Here is a 16,424-nt window from a genome sequence, read left to right as displayed (position 1 = left end):
AAAACTGACAAAATTATAGGCAAAAACTCCGGAAAATTAAAAACAACGGAACTCCGTCTATTATTCACAAAATTATAAACCTCGTTATCTCCTTCAAAAAAAGGAAAATCAAAAAAATAATTCCATATTCAATGCTGGACGGGCTCTATAATGATACCACTCACAGCTCTCTACGATGAATATGTCGATGGGCCAAAATTGACTGAACAATAAAAACTCATTTGAGTATAGTCCCTCCCCTGCCAATGTGGGTCGGAACAATAAACCTTGAAATTTTAAAAAAGCAACGTTAATCAAAAAAATGACATAATACCAATACAGAGAAATTGTCGATTCATTTATGTTCAACTCAAGATCGTTGGCAAAAAAACTAATTCAAAGGTCCCTGAAAGAAAACACGCAAAAATGATGGATCGTTAAAATTGCCGTAGACGCAACACTTTTAAGAGATACCAACCTCAGAAAAGGCAGAGATGCCAAAAATCGATGCTCTTTTTTGCTCAAATCCTGGTTTTCGCTTCCGAAGAACTCTATTTTTTTCATCATTTCAAACACGCATTGGGAGAAAAAGGACTCCGTTCGGATACCGCGAAACGTTGCTTTTTTACCATAATTGGGTCAGAATAATTCAACGCAAAAGGTAATTGAAACAGTTTTACGAACTAGCAGAAATAACCTTAAACTTTCAAAGAATTATTCATAGGAGGTTCAACATAGCAAACCCCACCAAAACAGCATCATAATAGTTAGCAGAAGAACCAAAATGCACATGCAAAGGACTTGGACAATCTTTTACAATTTCAAAAACGGAAGCTTAGCATCAGTCTGAAACAAATTAATCTGACACTATGTTATAACGGGAGACAAAAACGGTAGCAGTCAGAAAACCAAAAAAAAAGAGAAACAATGCTTACTAGCCCAACAAACAGAATTAAAGAACATTTGATCTTTTTCTAGACCACAACAATACATAGGGACTATATAAAGCTGATTTGGAAATTAGCAGAAAAATTTGCAACATGCGGATACTGGAGAGAATAAAAACAAAAAACATACGACAAAGGGGTCTAGGAAATAAACCGCCACGGAAACCCCCCGCTTGATTTTAATAGGAAATAAACCCCCACGGAAAGAAACCCCCATGGAAATAAACCCCCAAGGAAAAAAAACCCCCATTTTATCATTGAAAGGAAGACAATCAGACTGACATTAAAAGTCAAAACAAAAATTTAAACACGCACGCCTAAAAAAATCACGTGATTTTTCACGTTCTTCATGACGAATTCACGCTTTAACTTTACAAAAAATGCATTTCAGTGTCAGCAATGGGATATGAATCAGTCAGTTTGTTTTGGAAAGATTTCATTGTAGGCCTCTATAAAAAAAAGGGTTCATACTCAGAAAAAGGGGGGGGGTAAAAGAGGACCCCTCTGGAAACCTACCCCTGACGTCACTGAGAATAGTACCTGACTTCACTGAGAAAATCACTGAGAATAGTACCGTCTAAACCACTTTTTCTAATCTTTCGTATTTGTGCTTCCTATGGGCAGTCAATAAGGGACAGTGCTTAAAGGGGTGACAACCCATCCTCCGTGCTATGGTACCTAACCACAGTCATAGTGCTGTCTCTTGCCCTACGGTGGGGGAGGGGACAACCACCGTTCAGGTATAGGAAGAGTTTTTGTGGTGGATATACTGAACAAACCAAACTTTTAAGCCTGTTTGGCTGGTTTTCAATCAACCTTTTAGCGCGTGCTGTATCAAATGCGTCTACATACAATCAACAGCAATCATTTTGTTATCCTAATCCAATTAGTGTGATGTTATTGCAACAAAATTTCAAACTAAGTTCTTTTTCTAACTTATCAAACTTGAAATCAACAACCAAAGTTCCAAATAAATGAAGAACTCTGAGTTTAACAAATTGTGTTACAATAAAACCAACAAAGGGGGAACAAAGCTTATATCTCAAGGTTTCGCTTACATTAAAAAGAGAGACCTCAAAAATTCTACTAATTGGTAGTGCGTATTAAGAAGAAACAAAGCACAATGTAAGCACCAAATTTGGACACTTAATGGCCAAGTTTTTTGGCAACCGTCTTACCATCATACGCACGCACCCAACTCCACGCTAATTGAGGTTTACAAAATTAAGAATCGGATTAAAGCGGACGCAATTGAACAAGAATGTGCATCAGATCAACGCATTCTATCGAACAATGTTCTAACTGCCAGTGCCAAATACGCGATTAAAATGCCTACAATTTCGCACATAAAAAGGCGGATCCTCCATAATAAACAACAACAGAGAGGATCTGGACCAATTCCAAAGACCGAAGACTTTGAAATTCCCGAGAATACCTAACTACGAAGAAAGGCGATGACTTTCTCTTTGAAGATGGAAATGTTCATCAGTCGAAAAAGAGGTTTCTGATCTTTGGAACCGATTATAATTTGCAATAGCTAAGCGACAACAAAGAATGGTTTGTTGATGGAAATTTCAAAAGCTGTCCCGACAACTTCTATCAGATTTTTACTGTTCATTGCCTCGAAAATGGAATAACAGTCCCATGCATATATGCTCTGTTGCCGGACAAAAAACAGGACACATATGTGGCATTTTGGGAAAACTTAAAAGACAGTTTATCACACCCCGACACAATAATGATGGACTTTAAGTCTGCCTCAATGATACTGAAGTTGTTGGATGTCTTTTCATTTCTGTCAATCTCTATATAGAAAACTAGTTGAGTTGGGCTTCTCTGTCAAATATCGGGAGGACAAAAATTTTAGTTTAAGTATCCGTATGTTTGCAGCACTTGCGTATTCACCCCCCCCCCCCCCCCGAACATACTGAATCTTGGTTCAAAATTATCGCTGCCAGAATTTAAAGGGATTTTGTTGACTATTTGTAAAAAGTTTATCTCCGCCGCCTAAACAGGAATGGGAGTAGGCGAAAACCACGCTTTCATCTCACAATGTAGAATGTCTATCATCGAACGATTGAGCACCTATCGAGGACCAACAATGCTATAGAATGTTTTCATAGAGGTTTTGAATCGATGCCGCAAATGAACAAACCCGATGTTTGGAGATTCTTGGAGGCGATACACAGACAAGCGCTTCAAGAGGTTACCCGGGCACAACAAAAAAGGGGGAAGCAGGTAGTGAAAGAAAGTGAAAATCATGGCAGAATAAAACGAATCGTTTGTGCTGCACATGTATATCAAACATTAGAATATTGCTTCAAACATGTCATTCTGAGAAAATGTATCAATCTCTTGCTTTTTATCTGTGTAATTGTGTTAGAATCTGTGTAAGTGTAATTTTAATTCATTTAATTATTCAATTATTTAATTTTGATTGAGTTTATATCTCTTTGGCAGTCAAGTGGGTGTTTATTTCCCTGGGGGGTTTTTTCCTTGGGGGTTTCTTTCCGTGGGGGACCACAAAGGAAAACCCGAGATAATCTGAGAATTCTGCCACAAGCAAAACGAAAACTTGTTTGCATGCTCAAGCGTTTTGGATTTGGGAGCACAATTTGGTAAACAAAAAAACAAATTACTCGTCCCTCACACATTCAGATTATGAATGCAATCTAAAAAATAACGCAAAAAAAACATAAAAAGTATTTGCAACCAATTATAAGAGCAATCATCCAAAAAGTAAGCTTCCCCATTAAAAAATCACCGTGGACCACAATGCTTAATTTGAGATCTCAATGCACAAAAGGCCACCGAGATCCATGAAAGCCAGATAACTAGGAAAGCCAGACAGATGAAGGAAAAGTTCACCCATATTTGATTTGAACAACAATTTGTGCACAGCAAAGGCCAATTGTTGGGAGTCTAAACATGCAAGACCATCCAAGATCCATCACATTCTAACAAGAAACACTATCCCATCAAATACATTTTAAAATAAGGCACCAAAAAAGCAGAACCTGAACCAATTCAATTGGTTACTTCATTTTGCTTTACTATTTTTGAGAATAAGTTGTTTACTCAGGAAAATATCAAACTGGGCTAAACCATGATAGAAAACCGAACAACATAAACAAACACAAACGAAGTTTGTGCAAAAACCTCCAAAAAGCAATAAAGGTAAACGGAAAGAGAACAATAAACCCGATCTATATCAGTCAAAACGTGAAACCTAGATTTCAAACCAGGTAAAAAAAAATAGTTCTCAAACCGTCAATCCGTTTTAAACAATGCACTCACTCCAAATCGCCCATTGCGTATAATTATACCAACAACAAATACATAAGAGAGAACTTAAAAAACCCAAACGGAGCTTCATAAATAAGCAGGCACCTAGGGAGATTCGAAGAAACCAAAAAAAAAACAACGACAAACTACAAAATTAAAACCTTGAACAAAAACAACGATCTGGATGCATAAGCAAGGGCGTCCCACGGAAATTGCATCCAGCCGGAAACAAGAAATTAAACAATGAATATACGCTAAGATAATGCAGCCTACAAGTAAAATACAACAGCGTACAACAAGACGGTTAGTACAGATATTCGAGATCTTCTTCCATGACCTGATTGAGGACGCACACCAAAATTACGAGCCTTACAATGTAAGCCAGGCAATACTCTACAAGCAGAAGCTGTAGCAATGACAAACAAGCACATAAAGAACAAATTTGGTACCTCATTGCAAGTATCAGTGGAATCTGTGGTCTCGTTGGGACTCTAAAAGGCATTCCCCGAAACAATCCATATATCCCAATCAGCCAGACGAAAAAGGAGAAAAGATGAAAAACCTACTCTCTAGCCAAGCGTGGAAGCCCAAGTAGAAAAAGGAGTAAACAACTGCCTCTCCTGTATATGATCAGGAAGAAATTTGAAAACCATGATCCCAAGCACGCAAAGAATATTTAGAATTAGCAAAAAAATGATAATCGATTTTATGGACCACTTAAATGTAAAATCTAAAAACGTAAACAATTGTATGACAGGACCAATTTCGAAATTGGCTCAAAGTAGATGAAGTTAACAGAACAGACAAAAACATTTGATAGAAGAGGCAACCGCAGACTATCGGTTCACGCCAATCATTAAGCAGACTATTTTCAAATAAACTAAAAGCCGTTTTTAAGAGAAAAATACATACAAATACTGAAAAATGTGTTCCGTAAGTTGAAACAGGATACGGAAGTGTTTCATGAACAACACTACACAATTCCAAACAATATTACATGTGCACAGCTGCAAATACTTTTCTTCTGTAAAATTCGACGCAAACTCAAAGTACTCGACGTACATGAGTAAATAGTTCAAACCAACACTTTGTCCAACTCCCATGCCAGTATGAGTGACAGTCAGAGAGATAGTGGGAAAAACCGGGGAAAAAATCACAGTCACAGCCATTACGCCGCCAACCCTACAAATTGAGCAGAGTCCGCGTTTGAGAAAATTAATGGCAACATTTAGTCACTGTTAAGCGCGTAGAAGAAATGTGGTTATCTTGCTGACAACGGTGACTAAAAATTTGCGGACAATACTATTAAAATTCCCTCAATTATTAAAAAAAATCACGTTTTTATATCATCAATGTCCGAAATTTGTGAGCAGGTGTATTGTCATCAATGCCCGCGGTTTTGAGCATGCTTTTTTTATTTCAATTTTAAGCTTCGCTCTGAATTTGGTTTGCGGCCATTGAGTTTTTATAAATTACAAAATCAATGACGGAAATTTGTAAGCTTTGCCAGTAAATTTTACCTTTAGATCAAAGAGCGCAAAGAATGAGTAGCAAATAACACACCACTAATTTTACTTTGCTTTAGCGCAGCTATCGAGCAGCAAATCTTGAGGGTATCATGCATAAGAAGTGGCGAAGAAGGCAGATCAAATGGGAATACAAAATTCCAACCAGGAAAAAGGTGAGAGGTCCAACCTTTCTTTTAAACAAAATCTTCATCAGAAAAACCATTACACGGGACACAGAGAGCCAATTTTAAAACAACACGGACAATTAAGCGGATAGAGCAGTATATTTATCACACAAACAAAAGGGCATCATTAACAAGAAAAAAGATAAGTTTTTGAAAACGCAGGAACCGCAGAAAAAACCTGCACCAGAAAAATTGGGAAGCCAAAAAACTTAAGGAAAAGAAAACAAATACCCCAAGAGATCAAACAGAGAAAAACTTGCTCCTCAAATTTGACGGACATTCTCTGTAATATCTTAGCCAAGAAGAAACAATCAAAACTCTAAATCATTTAGACCATATCTAAATGGCAAAAATCTACCTTGTTGATCCACAAGAAGAAAAAAGCTCATAGGAAAATCTGGGAAAAATGATACAACATTTAGGACTGTTAAAAAATTAAATGTAGAACAGAAATATTATCCGCATAATATCCAATGTTGAATCCGGACAGGATTGTTTCGGCGCCGAGATGAAACAATCACAAAACAACTCACTACTAACAATTTGGAGAGAAGAAAGCAAATCCATGAAAACTACCAGTGGACATATAAAAAATGTAAAACCTCAATAAACTCAAACTGAGAATGGCTTTGACATGATCAAAATTCCGCCTCCAGAAAAAGCAAGTTTCGCACTGCAAACTTTCTGACTTTGACGTTAACCACAAGAGAAATGTTCCAAAAATTTCAAAAAGTACAACAACACTTAGCAATCAAACACCAGAAACCGGGCACAAACCCAAGAGCTAAGACTTGACCCAGAGAACTCAGTAAAGATAAACCAAATAAGAAAAAAGCAGTAACAGAACGTTAGAACAAATCTTAAGCCATTTAATCCTGGACAAAATAACCCAGGAAAGATTTTAAAAATCAAAAATAATAGAGATAGAAAATCCTTGATCCCGAGACAATTAAGCCACTACGTAAATTAGTTCAACTAAGGAATTTATTAGTATGGTAAAAAAAAATACTTTGGCTAAAATTAGTAATAGTTTTACAAAAAAAGTTCAGTTGAATTTTAACATTATTGATCGCTCCTCTGGAGCCCGAAAAAAACTAAACAAATTTGAGCGAGAACGAAAAGATTGAGCCTGCCAAAAACGGCTATACAAGAGTGAAAAAACCAATTCGATCTATAAATTACATAAGCACAAAAAAGGAACCCTGCCATGCTTACAATGGACATCCAGAATAACCAAAGAGGGGTTATCAGGATGATTGCATCGCTCAACCTAGTACACGAGGCAGTGCCTAACGATTAACTAAAGGCCAGAACACTTTATTCGTTAAAGTAGAATCATACACTAAAAGATTATCCTTTAACTTACGACCAATTGCTCGGGCTTTCACAGTTGTACCAGCATTATTGTTCACATAACCGACATTCCAAAGAGCACTAAGATTTTAACAATTCGATATTGCATATCAATATTGTAATTTCTTTCAATATATAAAATTATGTAATTAGTTACGTGCCTGCGCTCTTTATCCGTCTGAAAAGATATGGCCGTTGCTATATTTATGGAGCATTGTATTTCTGTTTTTTAGTCAACTGAAAGGATTTCACTAGGTAGCCAATTGTTAGAAATGTTTATCTCCTTATCTACTGTTCATTTCTACTTTGATAAGCTCTTATGGAAAAGGAGAGATAAGTTACGTCAGCAGAATGAAGATCTTTGATTGAGAGAGTGCAGTGGTCACATAGATCGCTTCTATGCTTTCCTCCAAGTACTTCTGTTTTTCATTTCAACAAGATAATATCGAAGGAGCTTCAAAAAAGGACTGCTCATGTCTTGCGCATTTTTTGTAAGAAATAGCTTTGATTCATGGTATCGACTGCTCTTCTCAAGCAAAATTATAATGTTAAAAGAGCAGACGAGTAACGTACAAGATCAAACCTTAGTCTTTTGTTTTAGGTTTATTCCGAGATTGCATCAACAGTTGAAAATTGTGGTCAGAATTTAAAGAGAAAAACTAAAAAAAAATTGTATACGAAAATTTCAACTATAATATTTGCTATCAAGAATTTGATATTGGTCGATAGTTATGAATATAAAATTTCCCTAATCATATATGCACAGTAGTTATTTATTTTGCCAGCATTTACATACGCTTTCTACAAAATATAGCGATATCGTGAAGATCAAGAGCAGATGGTTGGTTAATTGCGTTATCAATTGAAATGATGAATGGCACTCGCATGTGGATTGAGAAAAGATTGGGCTAACATCAATTAGACTGACACTATCAAAACCTTGCTCCAAAACTATATCTGAATTAGCTAAATCCACATGCCCTTTCCCGCTTATTCTGAATCATTAATCTACAAATTTTAATTTCAGATGCCACCTGTGTTTTTGCAAAATTTATCAGCAAACTCATTAATGCTCTTCAATAATTTTATTTTCCGAACGCTTTTTGAAATTCCTTGGTGCAAAAAACTTTTTCTCTTTTCTGACAGTTGCTGTTGCTTTGTTTCGCAAGACTTATGAGTTCCGCTTTACTGAATTGTTTTAAAAATCCTTAAGAAGTTTCACTGTCACGAGGTATTTTTTAATATACAAACTTTGATTGTAGTTAGTAGACTACGGACAGAGGAACTCCTTTATTTATTTTTGAGGTTATTGCCTGTAAGCAAATAAGTTGAGGGATTCTGTGACATTGTTATTAAACTTTATGTCGTGAGCGTTTACATGTAGAGTACCAAACACAGCTTAAAGTTTAAAATAAAGCAAAAAGAGCCTTTACTCTTCTGTTTTTATTCGACTTAAAAGACTTCAGTTTTTAATTACTGCTAATTGATGGCTGGTTTGGGCTAAAAAAAACCGTAATTCAACTGGGTAGTGATAAAAAATTATTGCCTTTTGTGCAATGGTCTCTAAATCTATTTCAAAGTGACAATTGGCAACAACATGATCATAGAGAGATCCTGAATTTTCAATAATCGAGTAGCTTCGGCTTTAAATTGTCTAAAATCTTCAATTTCAATGATGTTTGAATAGTCCAGGATAGTTAAAGACTGAGAGTAATGTGTCCTGTAAATTAGCCAGACAGAGCAGTATATTTATCAAAAGAGCAACGTTAACATTAGAAAACAAGGTTATTGAAAACGCAAGAACCTGCAAGAAGAACCTGCATCAGAAAAAAGCACTAGCATTAATGCTTTTCGATAATTTTACTTTCCGAAAACTTTCAATTTTCTAGGTGCAATAAATTTTTTTCATTTCTGATAGCTGTTGTTGCTTTGTTTCGCAGCATTTATGCACTCAGTTTTACTGAATTTTTATAACAAACCTTAAAAATTTTCACTGCCACAAAGCCTCTTTTATTAGACAGATTTTGATTGTTTTTAGTAGAGCACGGACAGAACAACTCCTTTAATTTAATTTTGAGACAACTTCCTTTACGCAAATAAGATTAGGGAATCTGTGACATTGTCACTCAATTTCTTGTCGTGCTTGTTTACATCCAGTGTACCAAACACCGCTCGAAGTCTATAAGTAAACAACAAGAGCAACTACTGTTCTTTTTTTCAGTTGACTTCAGGTTTTGATTATTCGATGGCTGGTTTGGGCTGAAAGAAAACAGTAATTCAACTGGATAATAATAAGTAATTTTAACTGTATGTACAAAGGTCTCTATTTTTTTCACATTGACAATGGGCAACAACATGATCGCAAAGAGATCTTGAATTGTCAACTTTTCGGGTAGCTTTGGCTCTGAATTGCCTAAAACCCTTACTTTCAATGATTTTTAAATAGTCCAGGATAGTTGAAGACTGAGAACAATTTGAGATTAACATCACCTATTATGATCGAGCAACACGAAGAACTGTACAGTAGCTCCATTAATTTATCAAATTTATTCTAGAACGCTTTGTCTCTCGAGATGATATTCAGCGATATATCGCTTTCAAAATAACAACTGCTTTCCAAATAAAGAGTTCTAGATGTAAAGTTTCTGCAGCTTTGATTGTGATTTAGTGTTTTATATCATAATTGGTTGAATCAAGGAGGAAAACCTCAATTGCGCCACCTCTTGTTTTCCTATATTTGTTTTAGACTTCGATGATATCCTGGTTCTGCAGTTTTCTACTATATCATCTGCGATAAACAAGTATCAGTCAATAAGATGACACTCGGTTTAACAGAACAACAATGCTCTTGAAAGTGAATTTTTAACGATCGAAGTAAAGGTTTTGTCTATATTGCCGATTAACAGAAAACTAACGGGTTAATGAGCGGATGCTATTAAAGTATTTCTACAAATTTGCTTGCTTGCTTGAAGCTGACTGTGATCAATAGCCGTATTTTCTTCTAACAGAGGCGGTGTTTGAAAAAAAGCTCTTTTCAGCTTGCTGTCAGAAGCGTCCGGGGGTCGGCGGTTTTGTTTTAAGACTCGACATTTGTGTTTGGTTCAAAATGAATGAAGGAAATTTGCTTTGATTTCCCCGTTGTTGCTTGTTGGAGACTTCCAAAAATCTCAATTCGTAATTCGTCAACCGATCTAATCTCCACTGGTTTGGCACCTTCTATACTCCAATTGAGCGCTTATGATTTTTACTTTCTCGCTAATCCTGGAATTTTTTATTCACCTGTTTTTTTTGCTTGATTTCTTAATCGACTGCGAACAAGAACTCCTCCAGGATCGACGGTTTTCCTTCACTATTATAGATTTTTTTAACACGATTTTTTGTTTCCAGACAAGACCTCGATGTTTATTATACAAAAAGTATATGATAACAGTGATGACGCAGCCATTTAGAAAAAGATGACAAGCTGCAACGTCGTGCTCAGTAATACCCACTTCTAAAATATTATTCATAATGAACGGCACTGTGGACAACGAACTTAGTTTTGTTTCAATAATTGAGAAAAGAAATCAAGTCTTTGGAGAAAACCCCAAAAGTTCTTGAGTCCTCTGGTTTAGGTTATAAAAGCCATTTGATTTTTCTACAATTCAGTCACGACAATTCTCTAACTTTTGTTCAATATATTCCAGCCTTTTGTTCTGCTTCTCCACAGTTTCGACAAGAGACAACAAAATTTGCGGGTCTTTCCCATTATAGCCCCCACATGAAATTATAGCCCCCCATTATGTTATAATTACCATGTTTGGGGGGGGGGGCTATAGGTTATCTGACCAATAAGCTGGGGGGCTATAATGGGAAAGACCCAAATTTGCTTTGTATTCAGGCTCGAGAGATCATCACATGACTATTATGCAGTGTTTTCTGTGCTACCAGATTCTAAATTTTGTGTTGCTGTATAGCACGTTTCTTTGAAGAAAAAGCACGTGAGCATAAGGGGCGTAAAAGAAGGGCGATATATGCCCACAAAATGAGGGCGTCGTAACAGAATAGGTCCCCTTCCCAATGTAGCCCCCCTCCACCATAATAGTATTTTTACAATAATAGGAGGCTATACGTGATCTGAAAACTAATCTGGCTGTGTTATAATGGGCAAGACCCCAAAAAATAACAGCCCGTGCTGTTATAATACAAAGGGTGTAAATTTGAGGAGATATTACACTCACCAACGTAGGTCAGCCGGCTTTGTGTATGAATTTACCTTTGTTTCAATTTATGTGATTTACAACTCGAACATAACTTTTCACGAAAAAGAAAGGCTGATAAACGGACAATTTCAATATCAAAAACAAGTTACTAATCTCTGATTTAATTCAGGTGGCAAAAAGAATAACATAACCAAATAACGTCAGGTGAATTTCTCTCAAACGACCAGCGAGCGGTTAGCTTCGTCAGCAACTGGCCACAGTTTAGTGAGGCTAGCTTCAGCTTGTTTCGACTCTGCAGCTCTTAGTTTTCTAGCCTTGTTAGTAAATAATTAAAAAAAAAATGATATTTAAACAATGTGCAAACTTTTGCAGAATTTAAAAGCATCCGGATTTCGCAGTGAATATTTTCAAAACTATTTTTTGTATCTGGAGTTATGTCAAGTCTGCAAGACTTGAAAAGTTTCGTTGGCCAGTAATGATCGTTAAACTCAAGAAATTATTCAAAAATTATAAAAAAAAAAACAATCTTAAATTTTAACTAAATTTTGCTCAAATTCAAGATATTAAAATCTTCAAAACAATTTTATTGTCTCAGGAGACTATCCAGTATACTTATTTCAAGCTTTATATAGTTTCACTTGCTCAAAAAAAATCCAAAAACTTGGAACATGATAAGAATTTTCCAAAATTTTGAAAAAAAAATTAAATTTTTTCAAAAAATTGCTAAAGCTCGAGTCTTTAAAATATTGATAACCATTCCATTAACTCTATAACCTATGCCAAAGCTTATCATCAAACCTTGGAGGAGGTCTCTAGGACCCTGGTGACGGAAAAAATGATAAAAAGTTCAAAAAGAATAAAAAAAACTTGAAAAAAATTGAATATTTTTAAAAATTGCTGAGATTAAAATCTTGAAATACTTTCCATTACATCTAGAAACTATGCAGTAACCTATTATCAAACGGTATAGGAGGTTACGTGGCTCCTGATGCTGGGGAAATCTAAAAATTGACAAAACTTTTCAAAAAACTCAAGTTTATCGCTAAAATTTGTCATATTAAAAAATGATTGCACTCGGGGCTGATGGGGAGGAAGGGGGAGGGCTGGACAGCAGTGGGGTGGGGGCAACAGCGCGATGGAGGGTGGGGCAATAGGGGCGTCAACAGAGGGGGTGTCGTCAACCTCTAAGAACCCCACTTCAAAAGATAAGTACAAGTCTCCAAAACAGTATGAGCTGAAACAGAGCTGAAAGGCTCTAAGAGCACTTAATGCCCACTGGGCGCTACCTGTTTATCCCGTTTCTGAGGACAAAAAGTCAAAAACATCAGACGAAAAATCGGTTAAGCGAAAAGTCGCATAAGAAAAAGACCGACAGGACTAATAAAATTGCTACAAAGGTTGTTTGAGAGCAATTAATCAAGTTACTTACACTGATTTAATTCCGGTGGCATTGACTGAAACAACAAATTTGTTAATTCATCGCAATTTTTCACCTAACAGTACTCATCTAATTTGAGTTGTAATCTCACCCATTGAAATTCGTAGAACTTGTTGTGGTCTTCAGATGCCAAGCTCAGGTGAGAAAAGATTGCCGCTAAAATTCAGTCAACGATTACCAAATGAATCCGATTTTGATCATTTTTGTTCCCCCAGCTTAGTTAGCATGACTTTTACTCCCTCCCCCGCCCCAGCCGCACGTGCTTATTTTCATATGGTAAGGTGCCGTTACCTCAGAATTTTTATTATATTTGATTACGATAATCCATTGAAGTGATTGGTCGCAAACTCAAAACGTAGAATTGCTTTAAATAAAATTTACATTGTCGTTGTTATTGTTGTTGGGATCTATTCTGTTCATAGTGAGCATAAATTTTTTATGACCCCCAGGCGCACGTGCTATTTTCTTACATAGTAACGTACAACATATAATTCGTAACTGGGGGTCATAAAAAACACTGGGGGGCGGGGGGGGGGGGACAGAATAGATTCTAAATCTATTCAAAATCTGTTCAAAATCTATTCAATTCATTGTAATCTGAAATTAATTGGGGATCTTTTCCGTCGGTGCCCCCCCCCCCCCCGCAGCTTAGTGGGCGCATATTATTTGCAACCCCCAGACGCACGTAGTAACGTGCTATATAACAACATATAATTTGTAACCGGGGGTCATAAAAAAACACTGGGGAGCCAAAACAGAATAGATCCCATATTTCACGTTTGGTTAGAAAAAGGCTATGACAAAGACGCTACTGCTATTGAGTCAATTTTTTTGAAAAGACATCAAATACCGGATCTGGATCTTTTCCGTTTGTGCCCCCCCAGCTTAGTGGGTGCATATTATTTGCACCCCCAAACGCACGTGCCAAATATTTACAAGGATTTAACATGTAATGACACGTGCTATGTAACTGCGGGAGCATAACGTCCTGGGTGCACAAACAGAAAAGATCCAAATTCCTTTAAGCAGAAAACAGATCTTTTCTGTTTGTGCCCTGCCAGTACGTCATGCTCCACCTATTACACGGTAAATCATTATGTAAAAATATGATACAGGCGCCTTGGGGTGTAAATAATAGGCATTCACCAAGCGGGGCGGAGGGGGGCAAACGTAAAAGATCGACAAAACCAAGGCTTTTCGAATCACTTGTTTTGTAACAAATGAATCATATTGGAATATTTTTCAAGGTCTATTAGAAACAATTTAAAGAGTCTAAATCAGCACAATAATTATCAGATGAAAGCTCGCTTTTTTCGTAGAAATAGAGAGAGAGAGGAGAGAGAGGGAGAGAGAGAGGGGGGGGAGAGAGAGAGAGAGAGAGATAGATAGAGAGAGAGAGAGGAGAGAGAGGGAGAGAGAGAGAGAGAGAGAGAGAGAGAGGGAGGGAGAGAGAGAGAGAGAGGGAGGGGAGAGAGAGAGAGAGAGGGAGGGAGGGAGGGAGGGAGGGAGGGAGAGAGAGAGAGAAAAGGGAGAGAGAGAGAGAGAGAGAGAGAGAGAGGGGAGGGAGGGAGAGAGAGAGAGAGGGAGGGGGAGAGAGATGGAGAGAGAGAGAGAGAGAGAGAGAGAGGAGAGGAGAGAGAGAGAGAGAGAGAGAGAGAGAGAGAGAGAAATATTCTAATACTGGCAAAATTTCTACCAGCTGAGCTGTTGATAGCTAAGCTATCATTAATGAAATACTCTTCTGATGTAAATTAACAGAAATGTTTTACACATTCCATGAATTTTTGGTCAGCAAGAAGCAAAAATTATTATAGACTTTAGTCGACCGAATTTCGTTTCTCAACAATAACCTTCTCCTTTGAATATGAACGTCAATGCATTCAAAACCTATTTGTATTTATTTTGTTTGGCCCTCCAAACCTGGTGGATATATTTTATGCCCCCTTCACAAGGCGCAGGGGACCTTTTCCGTTTTGGAGGTGCATAGCGTTCTGGGGGGGGGGGGCACAGACGGGAAGGATTCCAAGTCTTTATAATGTTTATAATCAAATTTACTTGTTTCAGACAAATTGGATCTTCTCTGATTGTGCCCCCAAGAAAGTTATGCCTCTTCCAGTCTCAGAGCACGTGCCACTGCATAGTAAAAGCTTTGTGAAAACACAGCTCAAACAAGAGGGGCACATTAAAAAAATATCCTTAAATTTTTATTTGGAGCTTCTGGCATTTTAATTTTGGCAAGTGCTGACATTTAGCATTTTAAAACTTGCGCGTGCGTGTTTGGGTTCGGGTCTTTCCTGTTCTGTCTGATGTTTTCTGCTCCACTTCCAGCTTAGCGGACCTATAACTGTAACACCCGGGCACACGAGCTATTTTACATGGTAACGTGCTACATAACACAGATTGTGATTGGGGCATAAAAAACACTCATCGTGAAACAGAATGGATCCCTTTCCCATTACGGTATCTTTACGGCTATGCGTTATCTCCCCACTCAGTAGGGGGCTTATAATGGGAATAGGAGGCTTCAATCCGAAAGACGCGCAATTTTTGTGGCAACGCTTTATTTTTTTTTTTGGGGGGGGGGAGTGTGCGCTACCCCCCCCCCCCCCACTAGTGCTTTCTTTACTTATTTATCCAGCACACATTTAGAAATTTCTGGTAATTACATATTATGTGGAAAACAGCACGTGCGCCTGGCAGGGGACGTAAAAGTGAGTTTCCCAGCAGTAAGCTGGAACGGGGGGGGGGGGGGGGTGGTTGAAACAAAAAAGATCCAGAAATGAGCACAAGCAATTTAGGAACTAGCCTTGAAAAGGTAACTATATTTTAAACAGGTGTCTACAATGGGAAACAACCCCGATTATCAGCCTACAGCTTCCAGGTTATGACGGAAGAGCAGTGTATTGTTTGTTAGTTACCTGTAAGAGACACCAAAATTAACTTCAGCATAACCTCTAAGGCTCCTAGAGCGTCGCTTTCTGGGGAGAACTGAATTGTATAAAAATGTTTGCTCAGAATATATGAACAGTGAAAACAACCCAAATTGAAGCAAAATGTTTTTGTTTTAAAATCAATTGGAATTTCTGACTTTTGATTTTATAATTGGCGCCAATTGCCAATTTCACTGCCCAAAAAAATTTATAGCTCGCAAATCTGTGTACATCGAGACCTTGGAATTACTAATTACAAAAATTCTGTCCGTCCTCGCGGGGTACAAACTGGCTACAAAAAAGGGGTCTTTCCCATTATAGCCCCCCAGCTTAGTGGTCAGATAACATATAGCCCCCTAATCATGGTTATTATACCATAATGGTGGGGCTATAACTTTATGGAGGGGCTATAATGGGTAAGACCCCAAAAAAGATCTGGACTCTGAAACATACCCTTCACTCAAATGCCATTTTTGAGTATACTGTAACTGCTCTCTCTCCCCAGTGGAATATGTAATAATTACGTGGTTAACATTATATTGATATTCGCTAATAAAAATGGACAATTCCATCTCCTATTACGCTATTCAAAACTCG

The 16,424-nt window shown here is 37.3% G+C and overlaps 1 protein-coding gene across 1 annotated transcript in view; it reads right to left on the bottom strand.

Moving 5' to 3' along the window:
- The window catches only part of LOC142340910 (uncharacterized), a 66,485-nt gene extending 50,507 nt beyond the window's left edge, over positions 1 to 15,978 (bottom strand). Inside the window, exons 1-3 of the mRNA XM_075391683.1 lie at positions 15,816 to 15,978; positions 12,989 to 13,053; positions 12,889 to 12,913 (exon numbers count right to left, since the gene is read on the bottom strand). Coding sequence (XP_075247798.1) covers positions 12,889 to 12,913; positions 12,989 to 13,053; positions 15,816 to 15,846 — 121 coding nt within the window. The 5' untranslated portion in view covers positions 15,847 to 15,978. The remainder of the gene's footprint in view (positions 1 to 12,888; positions 12,914 to 12,988; positions 13,054 to 15,815) is intronic.
- Between the last annotated feature and the right edge of the window lie 446 nt (positions 15,979 to 16,424).

This window comes from Convolutriloba macropyga, chromosome 6, assembly GCF_964194025.1.
Source record: "Convolutriloba macropyga chromosome 6, txConMacr16.3, whole genome shotgun sequence".
Classification (NCBI taxonomy): Eukaryota; Metazoa; Xenacoelomorpha; order Acoela; family Convolutidae; genus Convolutriloba; species Convolutriloba macropyga.
The sequence above is the reverse complement of the archived record's forward strand: the minus strand, read 5'-3'. Positions and strand labels throughout refer to the sequence as shown.